Genomic DNA, 20,739 nt, shown 5'->3' on the forward strand with positions numbered 1-20,739 from the left:
GAAAATTTTTGACTTTTTAACAAAAGGGAGAGAAGAAAGGGAGAGAAGAAAGAATACAGGTATCACTAACTTGAAGTTCCTCATATTCACAATGAATACCTATATGCTGCATTTGAGCTGTTTTAAAGAAAATTTATTTTAATTAATTTTTATTAGAGTATAGTTGCTTTACAATAGTGTGTTAGTTTCTACTGTACAGCAAAGTGAATCAGTTATATGTATACATATACACCGTTTTTTCCCCTCACAGAGTCACACCATCCAGACTTTGCACATGCTTTTTCCGGAACCTATAATATTGTTCCCTTTCCTCTTTGTCTGGTTAACACCCATTTATCTTTCATCTCTGCTCAGTCTTCCACAATCTTCACTCTTACCACAGCAGACCTTTCTTTCACAACACTCCTCAGTCTTGGTTAACACTTCATGTTCTGCACTAGATTATAAATGCCATAACAGCAGGGGCCACCTCTGTTCTAAATTTCCAGGTCACTATCCAGGACCTGGTACAGTGCATGACACATAGACGATCCCAAGAACTATTGTTTACACGAGTGAACCAATACACAGAAAGAGAAAGGTAAAACTTATAGCCCAAGTGACAACTACACAGAAAGTCACACAAAAAAGTAAAAGCTATACTTCACTAGATTTCTAAAAATAAAGATAGTCTCAATCTTCATTCAGGTTTTGTGGTAATATCTTACAGAAAAACCTGTATGACTTTTAATTAGTAATGTTATTTAGCACAAGTGAAGAGCTGCAAGTAATAGGCACTTCACTGTAATTTCATAATGAATTAGTTCACAAATGGCACTCACAAGTGGGTTACAGCACAAAGGCTAAGCCAGGATCCAATCTAGAGTTGAATATGATAAAACAGGAAGCAGTGCAATGTAGTAGCTTAGAATCAAGTTGCCTAGGTTAAAATAGTGGCTCCATTCTCATCAGCTATGCCTTTGGCAAGGTACTCTACTTTCTGTACTGGCCTTAACTCCAGCATCCACTCCACTTCCAGCAACAGCATCACTTTTTGTTCAAGGAGTCATATCCTCCCTGATACTTCGGTCTGGCCCCTCTCAAGGCTACAGGATGAACTTGTAACCTAGGTTTAAGCGAATAAGTTACACCGTTTCCCCCTAAATAGAACCACTGTTCTAGCAATGAGAACATGATCAAAACGGTGCCGATCAGAGCCAATCCCAAGAATTTTCTGTTAGTTACTAGATAAAAGGGGTAGAAATCTTCCCTGATGGCTCAATGGGTAAAGAATCTGCCTGCAATGCAGGAGACACAAGAGATGTGAGTTTGATCCCTTGGTCAGGAAGATTCCCTGGAAGAGGAAATGGCAACCTCCTCTGGTAATCTCGCCTGGGAAATCCCATGGACAGAGGAGCTGGTGTGCTACAGTCCATGGTGTTCATAAGAGTCAGATAGGACTGAGCATGTAATCCAATATCCTGGAGAAGGGAATGGCTATTCATTCCAGTATTCTTGCCTGGAGAATTCCATGGACAAAGGAGCCTGGTGGGCTATAGTCCACGGGGTTGCAAAGAGTCAGACATGACTGAGTAACTAACACTACACTATTGCCGATATTAAATATTACATACTAAAGTAAATATTTTCTATAGAGACATTTTATGTCTCTCTTGGGCTGATCAAGCTGAAATTTGAACTGATATAAAAATGGTGTAATTGTTAGAAAATGAAGAATACTTTAAAAAGGGGAAAAAAAAAATTATACCATGATCTGTGCTTCTCTGTGGTACAGCTTTGATTAAAACTTGTGTCCAAACACTATCTCTGACCTACGAAGCTAGATCTGGCATACATTCAAGAAGATATAATTAATATTTTAAATTAGAACAACTAAGAAGAAAAAGGATTACATTTAGTCCTGTGCTTTCTTCTACTTTCCTAGACGACTGTGTCAGAAATTACCAGTAATCTGTCTCACGTTCATCCTACTTTGTTGCCTTTGACAACCTCCTCGGTTATCTATTACCTCCTGAACTTTTGTACGAGCTAAAAACTTTCCTAGTCTCATGTCAATTCACTACACCCACCACCAGACTGATCTTTCCAAGGCCATCTCTGATCATACTGTTCCCACATTCAAACACCTCCAATAGTTCACGCTGCTATCAAAATTAAGAATACTTCTCAGTCTGGCTTTCAAGGTCCTTTGCAATCTTCCCTAACATGCCTTTATAGTCTCCTTTCTTATAATTCTCTTAATAGGCAGGTTAAGCTCCTGAACACACCTCCAGCTTTTCTGTGTCTACACCCTTAGTTATACATTTCCCTCCACTTGGGTGCGCTTCTGCCTCACTTCCCATTGAAATCCTCAACACCATTTCAAGGCTTATCTCTATCACAAAAGCATCTCTGATTTTCCTAGCCTATGTCTCCCTCCCTGAAATCTGATCTCACTTTTCTTACAGCCCTCCTAGGGTACTTCTCCGGGTCTTGTCCAACAGTCATTTACTTTCTCCTGCTAGAGTGGAGGATCCCAGGGCAGTGTCTCCATCAACTGCTTCTTTATTAAAATTAAAAACCAAACTCTGTCAACAGGGAAAAAAAGACATCTTACTTGGCAATTGGGGGAGAAGTCTTATTAATAGGGGAGAATATACTCTTCAATAGAAACTCTGAAAGAATTTAACCTTAAATCAATGACCTCACTGGAAGAGTGTCAGCCATTCAAATCACTGCGGGAGATATGTAGCTGGGAACAACATGTATTATGTTTCAAACATACCAAACCAGTTCCTGGTCTCCATCAATATATCAAATGAATAATAAAGTATGACTGTACTATAACAGTGACTCATTTATTTAACAGCATTAGGATGTGAAGGGTTCACATGAGAGACTTTTTTGGAAAAGTGGCTTCCTACTGCAGAAACAGGTCAGACATGCCTGTAGCCTGGACCAGCTGAGAGATGCTCATGGGAAAACTGACCTCCACCTCACAGAGGCCAGCAGAAGACACTCAGGAAGAATGGGGATGGCACCTGCTGCCGTGACCTGCACCTGGTAAATGGGTCTGCAGCACAGAAGGCAGGAAGGGTATTAGAAACAGTTTATTTCCCTGAGAAACTTCCCAAAGAGCATCTGTCTTGGGACAAGCTATCCCAGCCCCTGCTGGAAGGTTCCATACCCTCTGCTGCTGGAAAACATTCTACACACTACTTCCATCTGTAATGAGTTGACTTGTGTATCCCTCAAACTCAGATGTTAAAGTCTTACAGTACTTCAGAACATGACCTTCTGTGGTACGGGGTCACTGCAGGTGTAATCAGGTGAGGTCATGATAGAATCAGGCAGGATCCTCTCCAATATGACTGGTGTCCTTCTAAAAACAGCAAATCTGGACACCAACAAGCACACAGGAGGAAAGTCATATAAAGATGAAGTCAGAGATCAGGGCGATTTTCCAAAAAGCCAAGCAACTCCAAAGACTGATCTCAAAGTTTAGCCTTTAGATCTGGGAGATAATAAATTTCATGGTTCAAGTCACTCAGTTTGTTATACTGTCTGTGCCTACCTAGCAAACTAACAGGGCTACTGGTGTCTTTCCATTTATCTTATCCTTGATTGTGACAACCAGACACCTATTCAAGTAACCAAATTTCTGGAAAATGATAAGTGCTGCACTAGTTCAACAAAGGGATGACCTCAATGTACCAAGCACTGAAGACAGGGCAGGTAACTGACATGGTCTCTGCCCTCATATGGGTGACAGTGTTACTAGGATAACTAACAACAAATGGCTTCCCTGGTGGCTCAGATGGTAAATAATCTGCCCACAATACAGGAGACCCAGGTTCAATCCCTGGGTTGGGAAAACACCCTGGAGAAGTGAAAGGCAACCCATTTCAGTATTCTTGCCTGGAGAATTCCATGGACAGAGGAGCCTGGTAGGCTACAGACCACGGGGTCACAAAGAGTCGGACATGACTGGGTGACTAACACACACACACCCACACACCCCAAGTCAAAATTATGCAATGATAAAATTACAACAGTGATAACAGCAATAAGTGATGCATTTCCTTTCTTCTTTAAACTGAGGATAGCAAATATACTGAACTCTTTCTGGATGACTCAAGGACTCTCTGTGGAGAACCAGCATATAGCTGTAAGCCCTTCATTGTTTTTGCTTCCCTCCCCATGCCAGGTTGGCAGACACCACAAAATCTGCTTCCATCAGCTACTGTTCTACTTCTCTGCTTACTCTCTCAATCTACCTATTGAGTTGGCCAAAAAGTTATAGGAAAACCTGAACAAAGTTTTTGACCAACTCAGTATTTCCAGTTTGGTGCTTCTAATTTGTTGTGGGCTAGGAAAATCAGGTAACTAATACTGCTAACAAACATGGATTACGTAACAAAAATTGCTGCAAATGAGAACAAAATATCCTGCTTTAATGTGGGCTTTCTGATTTACTTTAGATTCTCAGAGACACTTTTTTCCTATGGAATTCTGTTGTAAGACACAACGGTGGAACATTATTGCATTTAAAATAGATGTTGTTGAATAATTTTATTACTTTGTATTATATTATCTGTCAAACCCTTGTTTTCTTTCAAAGGGAATACAGTACAGGGATACTGTATGAATAGTGATTTAGAGAGAAATACTGTTCAAATTCAGAATTAAAGAATTTATTTATTGTCCAGCATAAGACACGTTTTTTACTAACTGCAAATGTTTGTTAGTAACTGAAAATTGTGTTTATAGTTACTAACTGTAACTAACGTTTTGTTACTAACTGTGAATCATATTACAAAGTAACAGGGCCAAGAGGTATACAGCATTACAACTGGAAAGCCTGCCAAAACATTCTGCAGTACATAGTAAATTCCACCTACCTCTTATGCATATCCAGCAGTCATCTTTTTTGTTGTGTTTTTTAAGTTCTTCTTCAGTTACTTCAATTAACCTGCCTTTTAATCCCGTTAGGTCCTTTCCACTTTTGGTCAGTCGAATCCAATCCATGAGACTTCTGCCCTGTTTCAGAGGGACCTCAAAAAGGAAAAGGGAAGAATTCAATGTGGCTTCCTCAAATCAGCTGAATTTCCTACCCTCTTCTGCTGCTTGTCTTCAGGACACTTCATTAGTCTGATTCCCACTCAAAAGGATAAGAAAACAAATCTAAAAATTCTAAAAATCTTCTTCCATCTTTAGGAGGGTGTATTAGAATTACAAATGAAACATTAACACCTGGGCCATGAGATGGGGTTTAGAAATTCTGGACACAAATGTCAACCTAATGAAATCACAGTCCAAGGGTAGTACTGAGCCCAGAGTCAGAAGAAAAGTTTTGGTCCTGGCTCTATCACTAATATGTTATTGTGGCTTACTAACCTGGACCCACAATTTTTTGCCTTAAAAAATCAAATGAGATTTGATAGAAGAAAACAGAAACAATTGGCTAAAGGTGACTTTCCAGACTTTCAACATACACAGGCTATTAGAACTCGCGTGAGACAGAAAGATGTTTTCTAAGAATCCATCCACCGAGAAACAAAGGTTATCAAGTAACAGAAAATAATAAAACTGCCATACTCTAGGGAAGGGGCTGGCAAACTGGCCTGTGCCTGTTTCTGTTTCTGTGTAGCCCTTGAGCCAAGAATAATTTCTACACGTGGTGGTGGTGGTGCTGGTGCTGGTGGTGGTGGTGCTGGTGGTGGCGGTGAAGAGACTGAGGCCTTAAGACATCCTCAAAGCCTAAAACATTTAATATCTGGCCTTGTCCACAAAACTTTGCCTACACCTGTTCAGAGGGTCTAATAACAAGATGTTTGGGATTTTACAGGGTTTTAATACATTTTCAAGGCTTTTAGATAAGGGGTATTATTATGTGATTAGTATTTTAACCAGTTAAGACACGCTAGTGGAAATTTTTCCACACATCTAACCTGTATAACTAGTATGTAACATAGTACCAGATAGCTGTTTAATGTAAAAGCAGTCACATTATTCGAGGAAGCTTACTGCTATAGACTGAATATTTGTATCCCCCTACCAAATTAGATTGAAATGCTGATCTTGACGTGCTGGTACTAGGAAGTGGCACCTTTGGTGGGTGATGACGTTGTTGGGATTAAGGCCCTTATAAAAGAGGCCATATAGAGAGCTCCCTCGCCTCTTCCATCAAGTAAGGACACCGAAAAGATGGCTACAAACCAGGAATCAGGCTCTCACCAGAAACAAAACTGGCCAGTTTTGCACTGATCTTGGAATTCCCAGTCACGATGAGGCAGGAAGTAGATGGGCACCCCCAGGGTAAAGTCACTGGAGATTCATTCCTGGTGGACCAAAACTCCAAGACTAGAAAAGCTGGACAACTGAGAAAGGAGATCTCCCTGACTACATCTGTGCAGAAAGGCTCCTTGGAAGTCAAAAGGGGACTGATGCCAATTGATGCTCTTTACCCACAGCCTCATTGTCCATCTTGGCTAAAAGATGTGCCCCCACACATGGGAGGATTCTGAGATATACCAAATACAGACTCTAAACCAGGGAAATCAAAATGACTGGGCAAAGGAAACCCAGAAGATATGCCCCATGTAAATAATTCAAACTGCCATGAGGGTACAACTCAGCAACTCTCTTAGTCTGCCTGTGTGTCTATCCACATGTACTATAGTCTTTTTCCTCTCAATAAATACTTTACTTGTTTCACCACTTTCCGTCTTTGTGGGAATTTTTTCTGCAAAACCGAAGGTCCAGGGCCTTGTCACTGACCGCTAGTCTATTGGCTAGGATTCAGTGTTTTCACCGCCACAACTCAAACTTTGGCCAGGAACCGAAGCCCTGCTTAAAGCTGCTGCAGGTCGAACTGACCTGAGATCAATTAGAAGTGTGAGAAATAAGTTTCTGAGATCAATTAGAAGTGTGAGAAATAAGTTTCTGTTGTCTATGAGGCACCTATGGTATTCTGTTAGAGAAGGCCAAAGGGACTAAAACACTTACATATCTCAGTTCCTTTAATCATATCTATTTTAGACATTCAATTGTCCCCAAAAATAGCCAGGTTAATAGGTCTGTGGTGCCTTGCCAACTTCACATTCCTTCTTACTAATCCTCATCATCCCATTCTTACCATCACTAACTACAACTCTCTAGGTCCCTTGGTATTCATAAATAAAGTGTGAGAACACATATGATCTTTCCTATCCCAAACCAAAATAACTCTCTTTCACCATTCCACACCTGTAGGGTATTTAAAAGTTATCTTTCGGAAACACAGATCTAATCCAGGGCCCTGTCTCCGTCAGTGGCTCCTCATATTTCTTGTAATGTTTCTAAATTCCCCACAGAGGTTGACCAGGCCCTTTATATCTGGTCAGAGTTGACTTCACCAGCGTCATGTCTGAACTTTCGTCTCTTCCCATTCTATACTTTGCAAGTGTGCATGTTCAGTCAGTCTCATCCCACTCTTTGCAACCCCATGGACTGTAGCCTGCCAAGGTTCTCTGTCCGTGGCATTTCCCAGGCAAGAATACTGGAGTGGCTTGCCATGACTTCCATTGGGGGATTTTCCCAACCCAGGGATCCAACCAGCGTCTCCTGCATCTTCTGCATTGGCAGGCAGACTCGTTACCACTAAGCCACCTGGGAAGCCATTCTATACTTTGCTATGCTGAGCTTAGTCGTTCTAGTCATTCAGTCATGTCCGACTCTTTGTGACCCCATGGACTGTAGCCCACCAGGCTCCTCTGTCCATGGGGATTCTCCAGGCACGAATACTAGAGTTCTATATTCTAGGCAAATGGAAAATGATTCACCCCTCCCAGCCACAGACATTACTTCCTCCAGAAGCTTTCTCTGGCACCAACTTCTTCATGGTCATAACAGACTATTAGAGTCCTTAGGCATTTATAACTGTGAAGCCCACTGGATTAAACTCTTTGAAAACAGAGCTGTTGGCACCCAGCGCAGGCCATGCAAGATGAATACTTGGACCACCCTCTTGGTCTCCTTGAAAGCAGGAAACAAATCTCCCCTGTGGAAAGTGTCCTTCCTGTACTGGAAGGTAGAAAGACATCCTTCTCTCAGAGGTAGGAAATTCAGGGCCCAAAAGTCTATAAGCAAGCTGTGTTACTTCTTTACTAATCTACTACTCAAGCCCAAACTTTGCTTAAATTCCTTACTAATTAAGTACCCAGACCTAAGTTTCTTTGTGCCATCAATTCCTTTCAAATTTGGTATCGTGCAGGGCTCTGTTGGGTTCCTGGGCACAGAGCTTTTCTGTGTCCCTCACTTCTTTGATTATTGGCAACAGCCTTCATTAAGCCTCTGTGACCTTCCCTGAGTTCCAATGGGCAGATTCAAACAGTTGCTAATTAGGGAAGGGAGGGGTGGTGAGACTAGGGAGAAACAGTCAAGAGCAGTCTTGGGACAAGGTCCTGTTTCCCATCAAGTCTGCATGCTCAGTTGCTTCAGTCGTGTCAACTCTTTGCGACCCTATGGACTGTAGTCTGCCAGGCTCCTCTGTCCATGGGATTTCCCAGGCAAGAATACTGGAGAGGGGTGCCATTTCCTCCTCCAGGAGATCTACCTGACCCAGCAATCAAACCTGCATCTCTTGTGTCTCCTGCATTTCAGGAGGATTCTTTACCCACTGGGCCACCTAGGAAGCCCAACAGTATCTTTGAGCTGATAGTGAAACCCCTTCTAGGTGGGGGAAGTTATGGTATGCTGCCCACAAGCATATAGACCCCCAGAGCAGTTGGACCTGAAGGTTGTCAGTGTTGACTCCTATTTGTTGTACAGTCGCTCAGTTGTGTGTCTGACTCTTTGCTACCCCATGGACAACAGCAGAGCAGGCTTCCTTGTCCTTCACTATCCTAGGAATTTGCTCAAACTCATGTCTGTTGAGTTGATGATGCCATCCAACCACCTCATCCTCGGTTGCCACCTTCTCCTCCTGCCCTCAATCTCTGTCAGCAGCAGGGTCTTTTCCAGCAACTCCTATTTACCTCACCACCAACCCATCAGAGGAAGAATTGTCCACGAGCTGATCACACCCTTTTTTACCACAAAACTTGTCACTATCTTGCCCAAGTTAGGACATGCGGTTTTGAGGATAGGAGCCTGACATGTCTCCCTTGCCTGGCAAAGCAATAAAGCTATCCTTTCCTACTTCACCCGAAACTCTGTCTCCAAGATTTGATTCAGCACCAGCATACATGGAAGCTGAGCTTTCAGCATCAAATTTATTGCCTAAAACTTAAAAGCAAGAATAAAATTTAAATCTTTTCTACTGCTAATCTGTCTTGTGTCAACTTTATCAGTCTAGCTACAAGAACTCAAGAGGGATGGATAAAAGTGGAAATTTCTCCCTCCCCAACAAAGACCACATCTCCAGCATATGGTAGGTTCTCAATAAATACATACTAGTTGTGTATTAGAAATAACATTAGCTACCATACTGAGTGCATTCTCTGTACCAGGCACTGTGCTACAGGTTTTTCCACACAGCAATCCCTCAACAATCAGTGAGGTTTGCATAAAAGCCTACAAGCTAGTAACATCTAGTAAGTGCTTACCATAACCCAGGACTGTGCTGAGAGAAACATTAGCTCATTTAATCCTATGAACAATCCTATAAAATGGGTACTATTCATATTATTCCCACTTACAACTGAGGAAAGAGATTCAAAGAGGCTAAAAGGTAGAGATGGAAAAAGAATGAATCTTTCTCACTCAAAAGTCCACGCTTCTAACAATTATGATACACAAATCTCCCCAACTAAGTTCTGTCTTCTCACCCACAACCTATTTCATACAATCCTGACACAGGTTCTCACATGTTCCAGATTAGCCTGTTTTGAAATTGAGCAGGGCCCTGAGGGACCCTCCCGGGTTCATGTCCCTACTTCTTGTTTCTAGAAAAAGCTTTAGCCTCCAAGGCCTTCCCCTAATTCCAAAAAGCAGACTCAAACAGCTAATGACTACAGATGTGAGAAAATGCAAAAACCAAGGAACATTGGTCAAGCAAGAAAATAACATAATCACAGGACTCCTAGTCCCTCCTGAATGGATACAGTTAACAACCTAATGTCCTTGAGTTGCTTTACAGAAACCAGAACCTCAAGGGATAGAAACTGCTAACCAGAAGCATACAGACCCTAGACTGGCTGGAACAAGACAAAAGACTGATATTTCTAAAATATCACCATGTTACCTCACCAGCAACCAAACAGAAGAGATCCACAAGCTAACCATGCACCTTGAGACTCTCATCTCAAATGCTGAATATAAAAATCTTTGCCTGAAAGCCATCAGGGAGTTTGGGTCTTTTGGTCATTAGCTGCCTGTTCTCCCTGCTTCTTCTTGTTCAGTCACCAAGTCCAACTCTTTGAGACCCCATGGACTGCAGCATGCCAGGCCTCCCTGTCGCTCACCACGTCCCAGAGTTTGCACAAGTTCACATCCACTGCATCAGTGATGCCATCCAACCACCTCATCCTCTGTCACCCTCTTCTCCTCTGCCTGCTTGATGCCCTGCAAATAAAAGCTGTACTTTCCTCCACCACAACCCAATGTGAGTGGATTGGCTTTGCTGCATGTCAGGCAAGTGAACCCAAGTTCAGTCCAGCAACAATTTCACAAAGGGAAAAAAAAAAAAAAAACAGAAAAATCAGTCTGAGTGTGAATTGCACAATAATCTTATTTTATTCACTTTCTATTCATTTCCTTTAAATGATATTGAGAACATGGCTGGTAGTTTTAAAGGAGAAGGGCAGCAACTCTCATATTCTAATTCAGAGGTTCTTTCTTTGCAAAGTTTCTACTATGTAGCCAAGCATTTAAGGAGAGAAACAGGTCAAGCCCCGAGGAGAGGACAAGTGATTGGATGGTTGGCCGATACACAGAGCAATAAAAGAAAAGTCACCATTGGCGTCACATCGTATAAGCCTCTTTCAAGGCAGCACTTCTTAACCTGTTTCCTTTGCTGTGAAATGGCGATAACAAAAGCACCCACTTCACAGGGTCACTGGAAAGATTACACAAGGTAATACATGTAAAGCACTCAGGCTGTCAGTAAGCACTTAATCAATTTCAGCTATATTATTATAGTTGGGGTTACAGACTTCTGAAAGGCTAATGAAAGCTACAGATCTCTGAACCCATAATTCTGACCTAGGGTCAAGCTCCAGGTCCATGTGGAGAAAATAAAGTTGATGAAGTTCCCAAATGATGTTATGCTAAAGACTCAAGAGTCCAGAAATGAAGAAAGGAATGGCCTGATCAGGTGGAAGTCTTGAAAACAAAACATGAAGATGTGGTTATAGAATGAGGAACTAACAAACAGGAGCAAGCAACATTCATATTGCAATGAACATGGGAGACAATTTGATTAAATTCTGTAAATATAAAACACATTTGCATCCCACTTGTTGGTAACAGTAACTATGTTCAACAAAAACTTAAAGAGCATTATATTAGCTTCAAAATTAGCAAGAGATATCAGCAGAAAAGACAGTGATAAAACAATCTAGTACCAGAGGAAGAGAGAAAGGCAGTGTGGCTTGGAGATGTGTCCCTAAACCTAACCGGAGGTTTGTATATAGAAATTTGTTCTCTCTTCTCCAATCTTCCCTAGCTCCTGGAGTCCCCACCCTTGGCGGGATAAACACTGGTCACTGTAGCTATTGCCCAGCTTTCCCCCTCTTCTAGGGAACCCAGATTGCTCACAACTTCTTCAGAAAGTGAACAAAAGAACGGAGAGCAGGTTATAAGGAAGCCGATACAGAGTACCTACAATATGGGAAGCACAGAGCCTGGCATTACCTTATATCTGAATCTGATTAGCGGGGAAAAGAGTTGGAAGAAGGGAATTGACAGAACGGGATAAAGGGATGGGAAAGAAAAAGGACCAGCTGGTAAGAGACGGAGGTTAAGAGAGTTCCAGGACTGGAGAACACATAGGATCTGAAAGAGATCGCCAGCAAGGGTAGGAGGGGACGAAAGCCAGAAGTGGGGACAGAAGGTGGGAGAGAGTACCTAAGGAGAGAAGGGACTGTGCCGGAGCCTGAGATCCCGGCAGGAAGAGAGGACTGCCGCGCGCTTACCTTGCTACGCCCCCCGGAGGCGACGCGCTGCTGCGAGCTGGGGCCCGGGAAAGACTGGGAAGGGACGTTCAGCATCCTGGACCCCTCGCCCGGGCCTTGCCCGGGGTCCGCCACCCAACTCGACAGCTCGGCTCAACGCCTGCGGAGTAACGCCTCCCGCTCCGGCTCCGAGGCCGGGCAGAGGCCAAGCCCCCGACCCACTTCCGGGGTCGTCCAGGGTGAGGCGCGCCATGACGCAGCACGTCGAGGCCGCGTGGGGACGAAGCCAACGGGGCGAATGGAGAGCGGGCAGGGGTGGAACCAGTGAAAACTACGCATGCCCAGTTCGTCCTGCACCCTGAATTTCAGCACTGCAAGGAGGTGACAGCTATTCCGTGGAAAGATTAAAGAGTGAAGCTGTTGCTAAGCCTTGGTGCTGACCGAATCTGAGAATAAATTTTTAGAGATGCCTGTGAACCCAGAACACAACTGTCTGTCCATTGTTAAAGCACTATACCATCACATTGCTTGAAATATGGAATAAAATAACACTACTAAGGCATTTTGATTTGCCAGAAACTCTTTTAAGGCACCAGTCTGTACAGAAAAGAGAACTTTTAAGAGCTGAGATGTCAAATGCAAACAGGCACTCCTGTGAGGTGCAGAGAACACTTAACCTTTAAGAACTCTCACTAATGACTAGTGAACGAGTTGAAGAGGTTAGTAAAGTCTCGCTCTGCTCCATTCACCCACTGACAAGGTCTTCCTCCTCATCTAACTTCCTCTCTTTCTTGAAAGATAGAGCGAAATGTAGACTAATGCAGCTAACCCCCGAATGTTGTGTTGCAGTTAGCCACGTTTAAGAGTCAGATAGGCTTAGTTTCATGGCAGCCATGAAATTAAAGGACGCTTACTCCTTGGAAGGAAAGTTATGACCAACTAGATAGCATATTGAAACAGAGACATTACTTTGCCAACAAAGGTCCATTTAGTCAAGGCTATCGTTCTTCCAGTGGTCATGTATGGATGTGAGAGTTGGACTCTGAAGAAAGCTGAGCGCTGAAGAATTGATGCTTTTGAACTGTTGTGTTGGAAAAGACTCTTGAGAGTCCCTAGGACTGCAAGGAGATCCAACCAGTCCATTCTAAAGGAGACCAGCCCTGGAATTTCTTTGGAAGGAATGATGCTAAAGCTGAAACTCCAGTACTTTGGCCACCTCATGCGAAGAGTTGACTCATTGGAAAAGACTGATGCTGGGAGGGATTGGGGGCAGGAGGAGAAGGGGACGACAGAGGATGAGATGGCTGGATAGCATCACCGACTCCATGGACATGAGTCTGAGTGAACTCCAGGAGTTGGTGATGGACAGGGAGGCCTGGTGTGCTGCGATTCATGGGGTCGCAGAGTTGGACACGACTGAGCATCTGAACTGAACTGAACTTAGGTTTAGTTTGGATGCCACCCCTGGGGTTAATAAATGAGCAACCTTATGCAGGTTACTTTAATATCTCAGTGCCTCATTTTCCATTTACACAATGAGTTTAGGTCGTACTTAGAATTAAGTGAGATGTCTGGCTAATGGTAGGCACTCAATAAATGTGACTGTGGCTCTTAATACTATCCCAACATATTAATAACAGCAGCACAAATACTGTGCAGGCAAACACCAGTCTCTAATGCTCAAGGTCCATATTGGTGATCTGGTGGGGTTTTGCATATCTCCTGGGGAACACATACATCCTGAGAGTAGAATCCAGTGAAAGGAAAGTTTTCAAGAGAAGAAATATAGTTCTAAGTAACTCTCTCTATCATCTTTCCATAACTAATTTTTCCTGACTGAAACATGGTTTGAAATTGTTCTATTTCAATTGCGTTGTTCTTAAAGTGCCTGTGGGGCTTCCCTAGTACCTCAGACAGTAACGCATCTGCCTGCAATGTGGGAGACCTGGGTTCGATCCCTGGGTTGGGAAGATCCCCTAGAGAAGGAAATGACAACCCACTCCGTACTCTTGCCTGGAAAATTCCATGGATGAAGGAGCCTGGTAGGCTACAGTCCATGGGATCGCGAAGAGTCGGACACGACTGAGCAATTTCACTGTGTTCACTAAAATGCCTGTAAATCAATTTTAGCTAAGCAATGGAAATGCTTGTATTTCAGCTACTTGTAATTGAAAAGACTGTATTTGAGCTAAAAGAATTTCATGATCATAATTACTATGTTACCTCTATCTACCATGCAAAGTGCTTCTGTTTTCCCTTTCATTAAAAAAGGATGTATTCTTCTATAAATTTTTTTAAGCTAATCACTAAGAATTTCTTATTTCACTTCCCAGGAGAAAATTTTTTACATGAGAATATAGGACCTGGGAACCAGAGGAATGGAAGGTGATATTATTGGAGAATGTTTCCTGTCTGTCTGCCAAATTTCTTAGCTCCCTTGTGTACTGAAATGAAAAAATGATTATCAAATTCTGGCATTTTGTCTCCCCTTTTTTAGACTCCATTTAAGTAAGATGTTTTGTTTTAACTCTGGGGATCCCTCAGTGTGGTGCCGTAAGCACTAAACACCCATGCTATTTTACTGCTGAATTTAAGGGCAGCAGAAGAGTATTAAAGTGAGAATAACTTGACTCACCATTCATTAAAATTGCTAAAATTTAATATTCCTAACATTGACTCCCAATCTTAATTATAGACAATGATTTACAATCTTTTTCACCATCTGCTAGCTAATAGATAATAGTAACACGGGATTGATAACATAAGGTGATTTTCCTCATTACCTAATAAGATAATATGCCTCTGTAACTACAACATCTAATGGGGATCAGTAGGAAATACCAGATGTTACAAAACTCAGCCTTGAAAATTAAATATTGTTATTCTTTGAAAAGTCATACATAAATGTTTTCAAAATTATAAACAAAGATAAATTTGTAATCTGACGAAGCGACCCAAATTATCTTTTGTAAGGTCCAAATGTTTACAATACAATCAAGACACTTGTAAACAGAACCTACTTTTAAATGCCAACATTGTATTATACTGTAGGGATGAAAAAGGCCAAACTACCATAGTAATACTGAATACTTCATTTTATTGATAATTTATATACAAATAAATTAATTTTAAAAGGATTATGATACATTTGTACACTAATCTAATTTGTACCTACAAGCTTTGAATGTCATCAAAAGTAATCAGGTTAATTTTCACAGATCAGCTCCTCAGTTTCGTCTTCACTATCAGAATCTTCATAAAATGAAATTGTGGCTTGAATTGGAAAATTTTTCAGAAGAGCTTCTGCTTCTTGATATAAGTAATCATAACACTTTGATTTTGGCCAAAATAGTCTGAAAGAAGCAGACAACATAATATGCTTTATTTTCTTTTTCACATTCAGAATCTTTGTTCTCATGAAATGCTCAAATTTCAAGAGCTCCATATATTTATCAACTGATTTATGCATTTAAATAGAGTTTAAAATGCTGGTATTACAGCTTTCATGGAGTCTATTTGATAAAGTATCGATAATTGATTCACTGTTTTAAATCTTTATCCAAGTTATAAGTTGGATCAAATTCACATTAAACTCTCCATGAGCTTAAGATCAATATTTAGATAGCTTATTTCAGGCATTATGGATATACTTAGTCTTACAAAATACAGAAGAAGGTTTATCTTCCAATTTCCAAATTCCTTTGGGGAAAAAATGAATCCTACCATGACATTAAATATTGGGATGATAAAAACTTTATAAAGATGACAAAATATTATGCACCTTACACAAAGGCAGAAATTACCTAGCATCTTGTTTGACACTCAGACTTAGTTCGTAGATACAGATGGAACCAAAGCAAGTTTAGAAACATACAAAAAGCAACTTTTTCAAAAGGCTATCTCTGACCGCAACCTTGATCCCATATCTCTCCCTTTTCCCCACACAACTAAATTTGGGAACAGTATATTGAGATATTGAAAATAATACTGATTTTGTACAAATAATCTGCATGTAAATGTGATTACCTTAAAATTTCAAATTTACAACAAATATTAATCTTACCATCTGATCTTCTATTATTTTTCATTCAAGGGAAATAAAAGGATAAGGTTGCATCACCAACTAGGGTGCCTGGTATTTTAGTGTACAATAAGTAGCCTCATGTGCCCAAATCAGATTGATTCTAACAAACAGAAAATTTCATTATGTTCAGTATGTTCCATTTTAGAAAGCAAAAACATAGGCAATGTAGTTGATAAATGTTTCTAGCCAAACAGTTAAGTTTATAAATTGGGTGCCTAAATAAGCAACATCAGTAATTCAGTCATTCTATAAATATTTTAGTTATCTCTTATGCCAAACATAACTCATAATTCAGAGACAGATAAATCATGATCCCTATCTTCAAGAAGTTGATAATTGAGTAAAAAGAATCAGAAACACACAATACTATACAAGACAGAACTTAAAGAGAAATACAAAGAAACGGCTGCATTAGTTCAGAAAAGAAATTGCTCCTAAAAAATGCAATTGATTTTCTAATGTGTAAAACTGTCAAACCCAAAGAATGTTGTTTAATTATTATCACACTCTGTCTCCCTAGAATCTCTCACTGGCCATTTTTCTTACAGGGACTTTATACTTTGCTGACTTCTCCCTATTCTGTTTGATTCTTCCCAGTCATGTTTGTGCACCTCTCTTTCTCTGTAGACAGGTTAGATGCTGGCCTTCCCCCAGTATTTTATCAAGAATGATCATCTTTCCTCTTTCACTCCTCCAGATGACCTGACTCACTGCCATGATTCCCTTAACTGTTTATTTACCAAAGCCTCCCAAGTCTGTATTTCCACTTAAGAACTGGGCTCTGGACCACTGACCTGTATATGCAGCTCTTGACTGGACAGATATATTTGGAGGCCGCATATGCACATGAAATATGACAAATGGGAAATCTGACACGCTATCTTGTTCCCAAGTTATCTTTTAAGCCTTAATTTCCATTTCATTAGTATAGCATTCACCTGGTCATCAGCCATCAACCTGGGAACCATTCTGTCTTTTTACTTCTATTTACCTACCATATCCAATACATCATAAGCCTAAGCCTGATCTACTCTGTCAACTAAGCATTCCCCAAGTTCACCCAATTCCATCAATGACTTAATTGCAATAACTTCCAATTTCACTTTTGATGTTCTAAGGCTATATACGATTTCCTTACTGATTTTTTTGAAGCATAAATCTGATCACATTAATATTTTAATTAAAATCCTTTGAGTAACCCCCAATACCACCTACAGAATAAAGTACATAAGTTCCCAATGCCATACACAGGATCAGGACAAAAGTCTTGTACCAAGGTATACAAGATCTGGCTCTGGCTTCCCTGCTGGAGTGACCACAGCTCCACACACTCAAATGCCAGTTCCTTGAGGCTCCCAGAAGGAACTGTGCTATTCTTTTTCCTCTCAATGTCTTCTGCCCCACCCCTCAGGTTCTCCACTGGGTTAACCTCAAGACTCAGCCAGGTAATCACATCTATGATACACACTTCCCTGACACTTTCCCATCTCCCCCCTCCTGGTAGAGTTAGTCATAAAATTGACCAAAGTAAACCATTATAACACTTCCAAAGGGCTGTGATTATCTTTTCCTGTGTTCTTCAATAGTGCTAGCAAAGAGTAGGAAATTAATCAACACTAATTGACTACTATGGTCTTTCCCTGGTGGCTCACATGGTAAAGAATCTACCTGCAATGCAGGACATCCGGTTGGATTCCTGGGTCAGGAAGACCCCTGGAAAAGGGAATGGTTACCCACTCCAGTATTCTTGCCTGGAGAATTCCATTGACTGAAGAGTCTGGCAGGCTACAGTCTATGGGATTGCAAACAGTCGGACACAACGGACAGACTAACACTTATTGACTACTACGTGCTATTATAAACACATGCACATTCTACAAACTTTATACAGCTCTTCATTTAACAGCTCTCTAAAGCAGGCAATGAAAACAAGCTTTCACCTGATTAAAAGCTACTAATCATCTTGAAGGAAGACTGACTTCCTGTGGCTAAGAACAGCAAACTAGCTCTTAACTGTTAGGTCAAATAACTTTCAATCGCTTTTACGGTCCTGTAATCTTTGGGATTTTCATTACGTTTCCATTCTTTCTTCCGTCTCAAGTTCCATTTGCTGATTTGTTCGGTTTGTTGTAAACCGCAATTGCGAACACCATTCTTGATTCTGGTTTGGAAAAGAGTAAGAATATTTCCACTCAGCCTGGTGTGAAGCCAGTTTCACTCAAACCCTTTGGCATTAAAAAGAAATTGTTTCGCAGGCACAAGACGTCATCATTCTACTTTTACTAATGCTACCCGCGTTCCCTCTTCATAATAGATATTTTAAAGCGCTTACTGAGTGGGCACTGATTAACCGTTCTTTCAGATGAGAGCGTGAACTCCATTTTTCAACTCCATGAGCAAAGGACCTCTGGGACTAGGAAGATAAACCTCGAAGGTAGATTTTTCCAAGAGAGAAAAACTTCGGCATCAGCTTCTGAGCAGGGCTGTACGAGACCCTTCCCTGGAGCTGCAGGAGCCCTTCGATGAGGCCTGTCACTCACCTGACTGGGTGTCTGTATTGGGAAAGCTTTCCTGAGGCGTCCGTTATTCCGAGGCCATCTGGCATCTGAGGGGGTGTAAGGAAACGGATCGCAGTTATCACTCACCCCTTTCTAAAAAACTGCAAACCCGGGCGACCAAGCGTTCCTCCCGTCGGCAGGGAATGTGACCCCGGGGGCTCAGAAGCCTCCCTCCCGGCTCGATCCTTGCGTCCCGGGAGCGGCGGACGCACTCACCGCACAGCACAGACAAGGCCACCCGTAGGGCCACCGGCGGGTGAGATAATACGCCAGGGGCAGGCCAGGCGCGCGTCTCCCCGGGGGTCCCGCGTACCCTGCGCGGGTCGATCAACGGAGCCTCTGGGAGGCGCGGCCCGCCACGCACGGCTCACTCACCGCCTCCACGGCGTGGTGCGGTGCCTCCTGCTCCTTCTCTCCTCCGTCTTCAGTCCACGGTCTCCAGAAGACTGCGGATCTGCGAGGTGGGGAGCACAGGGCGCGCAGAAAAAATGCGAACCTAGACCCAGGAGACCTGACCGCAGCTGAGCCAGGGCGGGGAGGGTGTGGGGCTGGGAGAGCCGAGGGGAGGAGCCGGGAAGGCGCAGGCGGGAGGGATGGAGCAGGGTAAGCGCGAGGCGGGGCCAAGGCGCTGTACCCGGAGTCCGCGCCCCTGTGCTGCATCGGAAGATCCGGAGCTGGCGGCGGGCGACAGAGGTGCGCGCACTGGCTGCTTCGGCTCTCCGTACGTTTCGCGACCTCCATGGACAGGCTGGCCCCTGGCACCCACCTGGTCCGAACCCAAAGCTTTATATAGCCCCCGAGGCCCGGAGCATCTTTACACGCTCGCTCCCTGTCTCCCCTGCTGGCGGAGTAAACAAAAAGGCTGCGCGTGAAGGCGCAGCGGCCCGAACCCCGGGGACGAACGCGTGCAACTCCCAAATGGCCCGGGAAGCTGTTTTGCCAAGCGATTGTTAATCACTCTTTCACCCTTGGCTGCGGGGATGGGGTGGGGTACAACATTCCTCAGAGCATCCAATTTCCAAGTGATGAGGCTAGGAGGGGTTAAACCTAAACGATTCTACACGTTTTGTGTATTTCTGCAAAAAAGGCCAAGTGGCAGATCATTGCTCCGTCGTCCCATGGCTTTTGGCCTTCGGCAAATGCCACTGGTTCTGGACTTCTTAGGAAAGGAATATTGTTTTTATTTGTTTGTTTGTTTGTTTAGTTTCTTGTTTCTTTTTTTAAAAATATATTTTAAAATTATTTGTTTGGCTGCACCAGGTGGTAGTTCAGCGTGTGGGATCTAGTCTCCAGACCAGGGATGGAACTGGGTCCCCTTGTATTGGGAGCCTGGCTTTGCAGCCATTGGATTACCAGGGAAGTCCCTTGTTTGTTTCTTAATATATAGACAGACTAGGTTTCTACATCTGCCTGTTATTATTTGAAGATGAAAGATTTGCGAGAGCTGAATTATAAAAGGCATGTTTCAACCTAGAGGACCATTGAGTGGAGTCATAGGATTTGGGCCTAGAGCTCTCCCAACATCTATCAGTGTCCTCCAAAATACGTCTTGAGAGTCATCTATACAATTCTGTCACTCTCGGAATTTTGCCACTCAATGATAATTAGCAAATTCTTTTGTGGGTGATGTTTGTGTGTAGAATAATAATGAAATCTTGAAAAGTTATGATGTAGAACCAGTTGATCAACCCCTCTGTGCCTGTGTCTCTTATTTAAGTTACTTCTTAGTTATCATAGAGGTCCATGAAACGTCATAATTTTTGTTCAAAATAGCTGAACTTCCTCTTGAAAGTTGTAGAGAAAAACCCCAAATATAAGCTGTAATGTTTCTGCTATTCATTCAATTACTGTGTAGGAAAGAAATCCAATTAATACCCAAGAACCTATAATGACCTACTTGTCAGAAAGGTGAAATAGGGTTTGCTTCAGATAATGAAATCAGTAAGAATAGGTATATAATGCACGTTTCAGTGCCCTAGATTTACTGTTAGGCTAAATAAAATAAAACTTACAGAATAGTTGC

The 20,739-nt window shown here is 42.3% G+C and overlaps 2 protein-coding genes across 2 annotated transcripts in view; both read right to left on the reverse strand.

The window, feature by feature from the left end:
- The window catches only part of LOC128053352 (cytochrome b5 reductase 4), a 116,286-nt gene extending 104,035 nt beyond the window's left edge, over positions 1–12,251 (reverse strand). The window contains exons 1-2 of the mRNA XM_052645867.1: positions 12,096–12,251; positions 4,881–5,034 (exon numbers count right to left, since the gene is read on the reverse strand). Coding sequence (XP_052501827.1) covers positions 4,881–5,034; positions 12,096–12,170 — 229 coding nt within the window. The 5' untranslated portion in view covers positions 12,171–12,251. The remainder of the gene's footprint in view (positions 1–4,880; positions 5,035–12,095) is intronic.
- Positions 12,252–15,276: 3,025 nt separating this feature from the next.
- Positions 15,277–19,457, reverse strand: RIPPLY2 (ripply transcriptional repressor 2). The gene is made up of 3 exons (XM_052645611.1): positions 19,092–19,457; positions 18,699–18,763; positions 15,277–15,427 (listed from the first exon to the last, which is right to left on the reverse strand). Exons 1-3 carry the CDS (start codon positions 19,455–19,457, stop codon positions 15,280–15,282), a joined length of 579 nt encoding a protein of 192 aa, XP_052501571.1. The 3' UTR covers positions 15,277–15,279.
- Between the last annotated feature and the right edge of the window lie 1,282 nt (positions 19,458–20,739).

This window comes from Budorcas taxicolor, chromosome 9, assembly GCF_023091745.1.
Source record: "Budorcas taxicolor isolate Tak-1 chromosome 9, Takin1.1, whole genome shotgun sequence".
NCBI lineage: Eukaryota > Metazoa > Chordata > Mammalia > Artiodactyla > Bovidae > Budorcas > Budorcas taxicolor.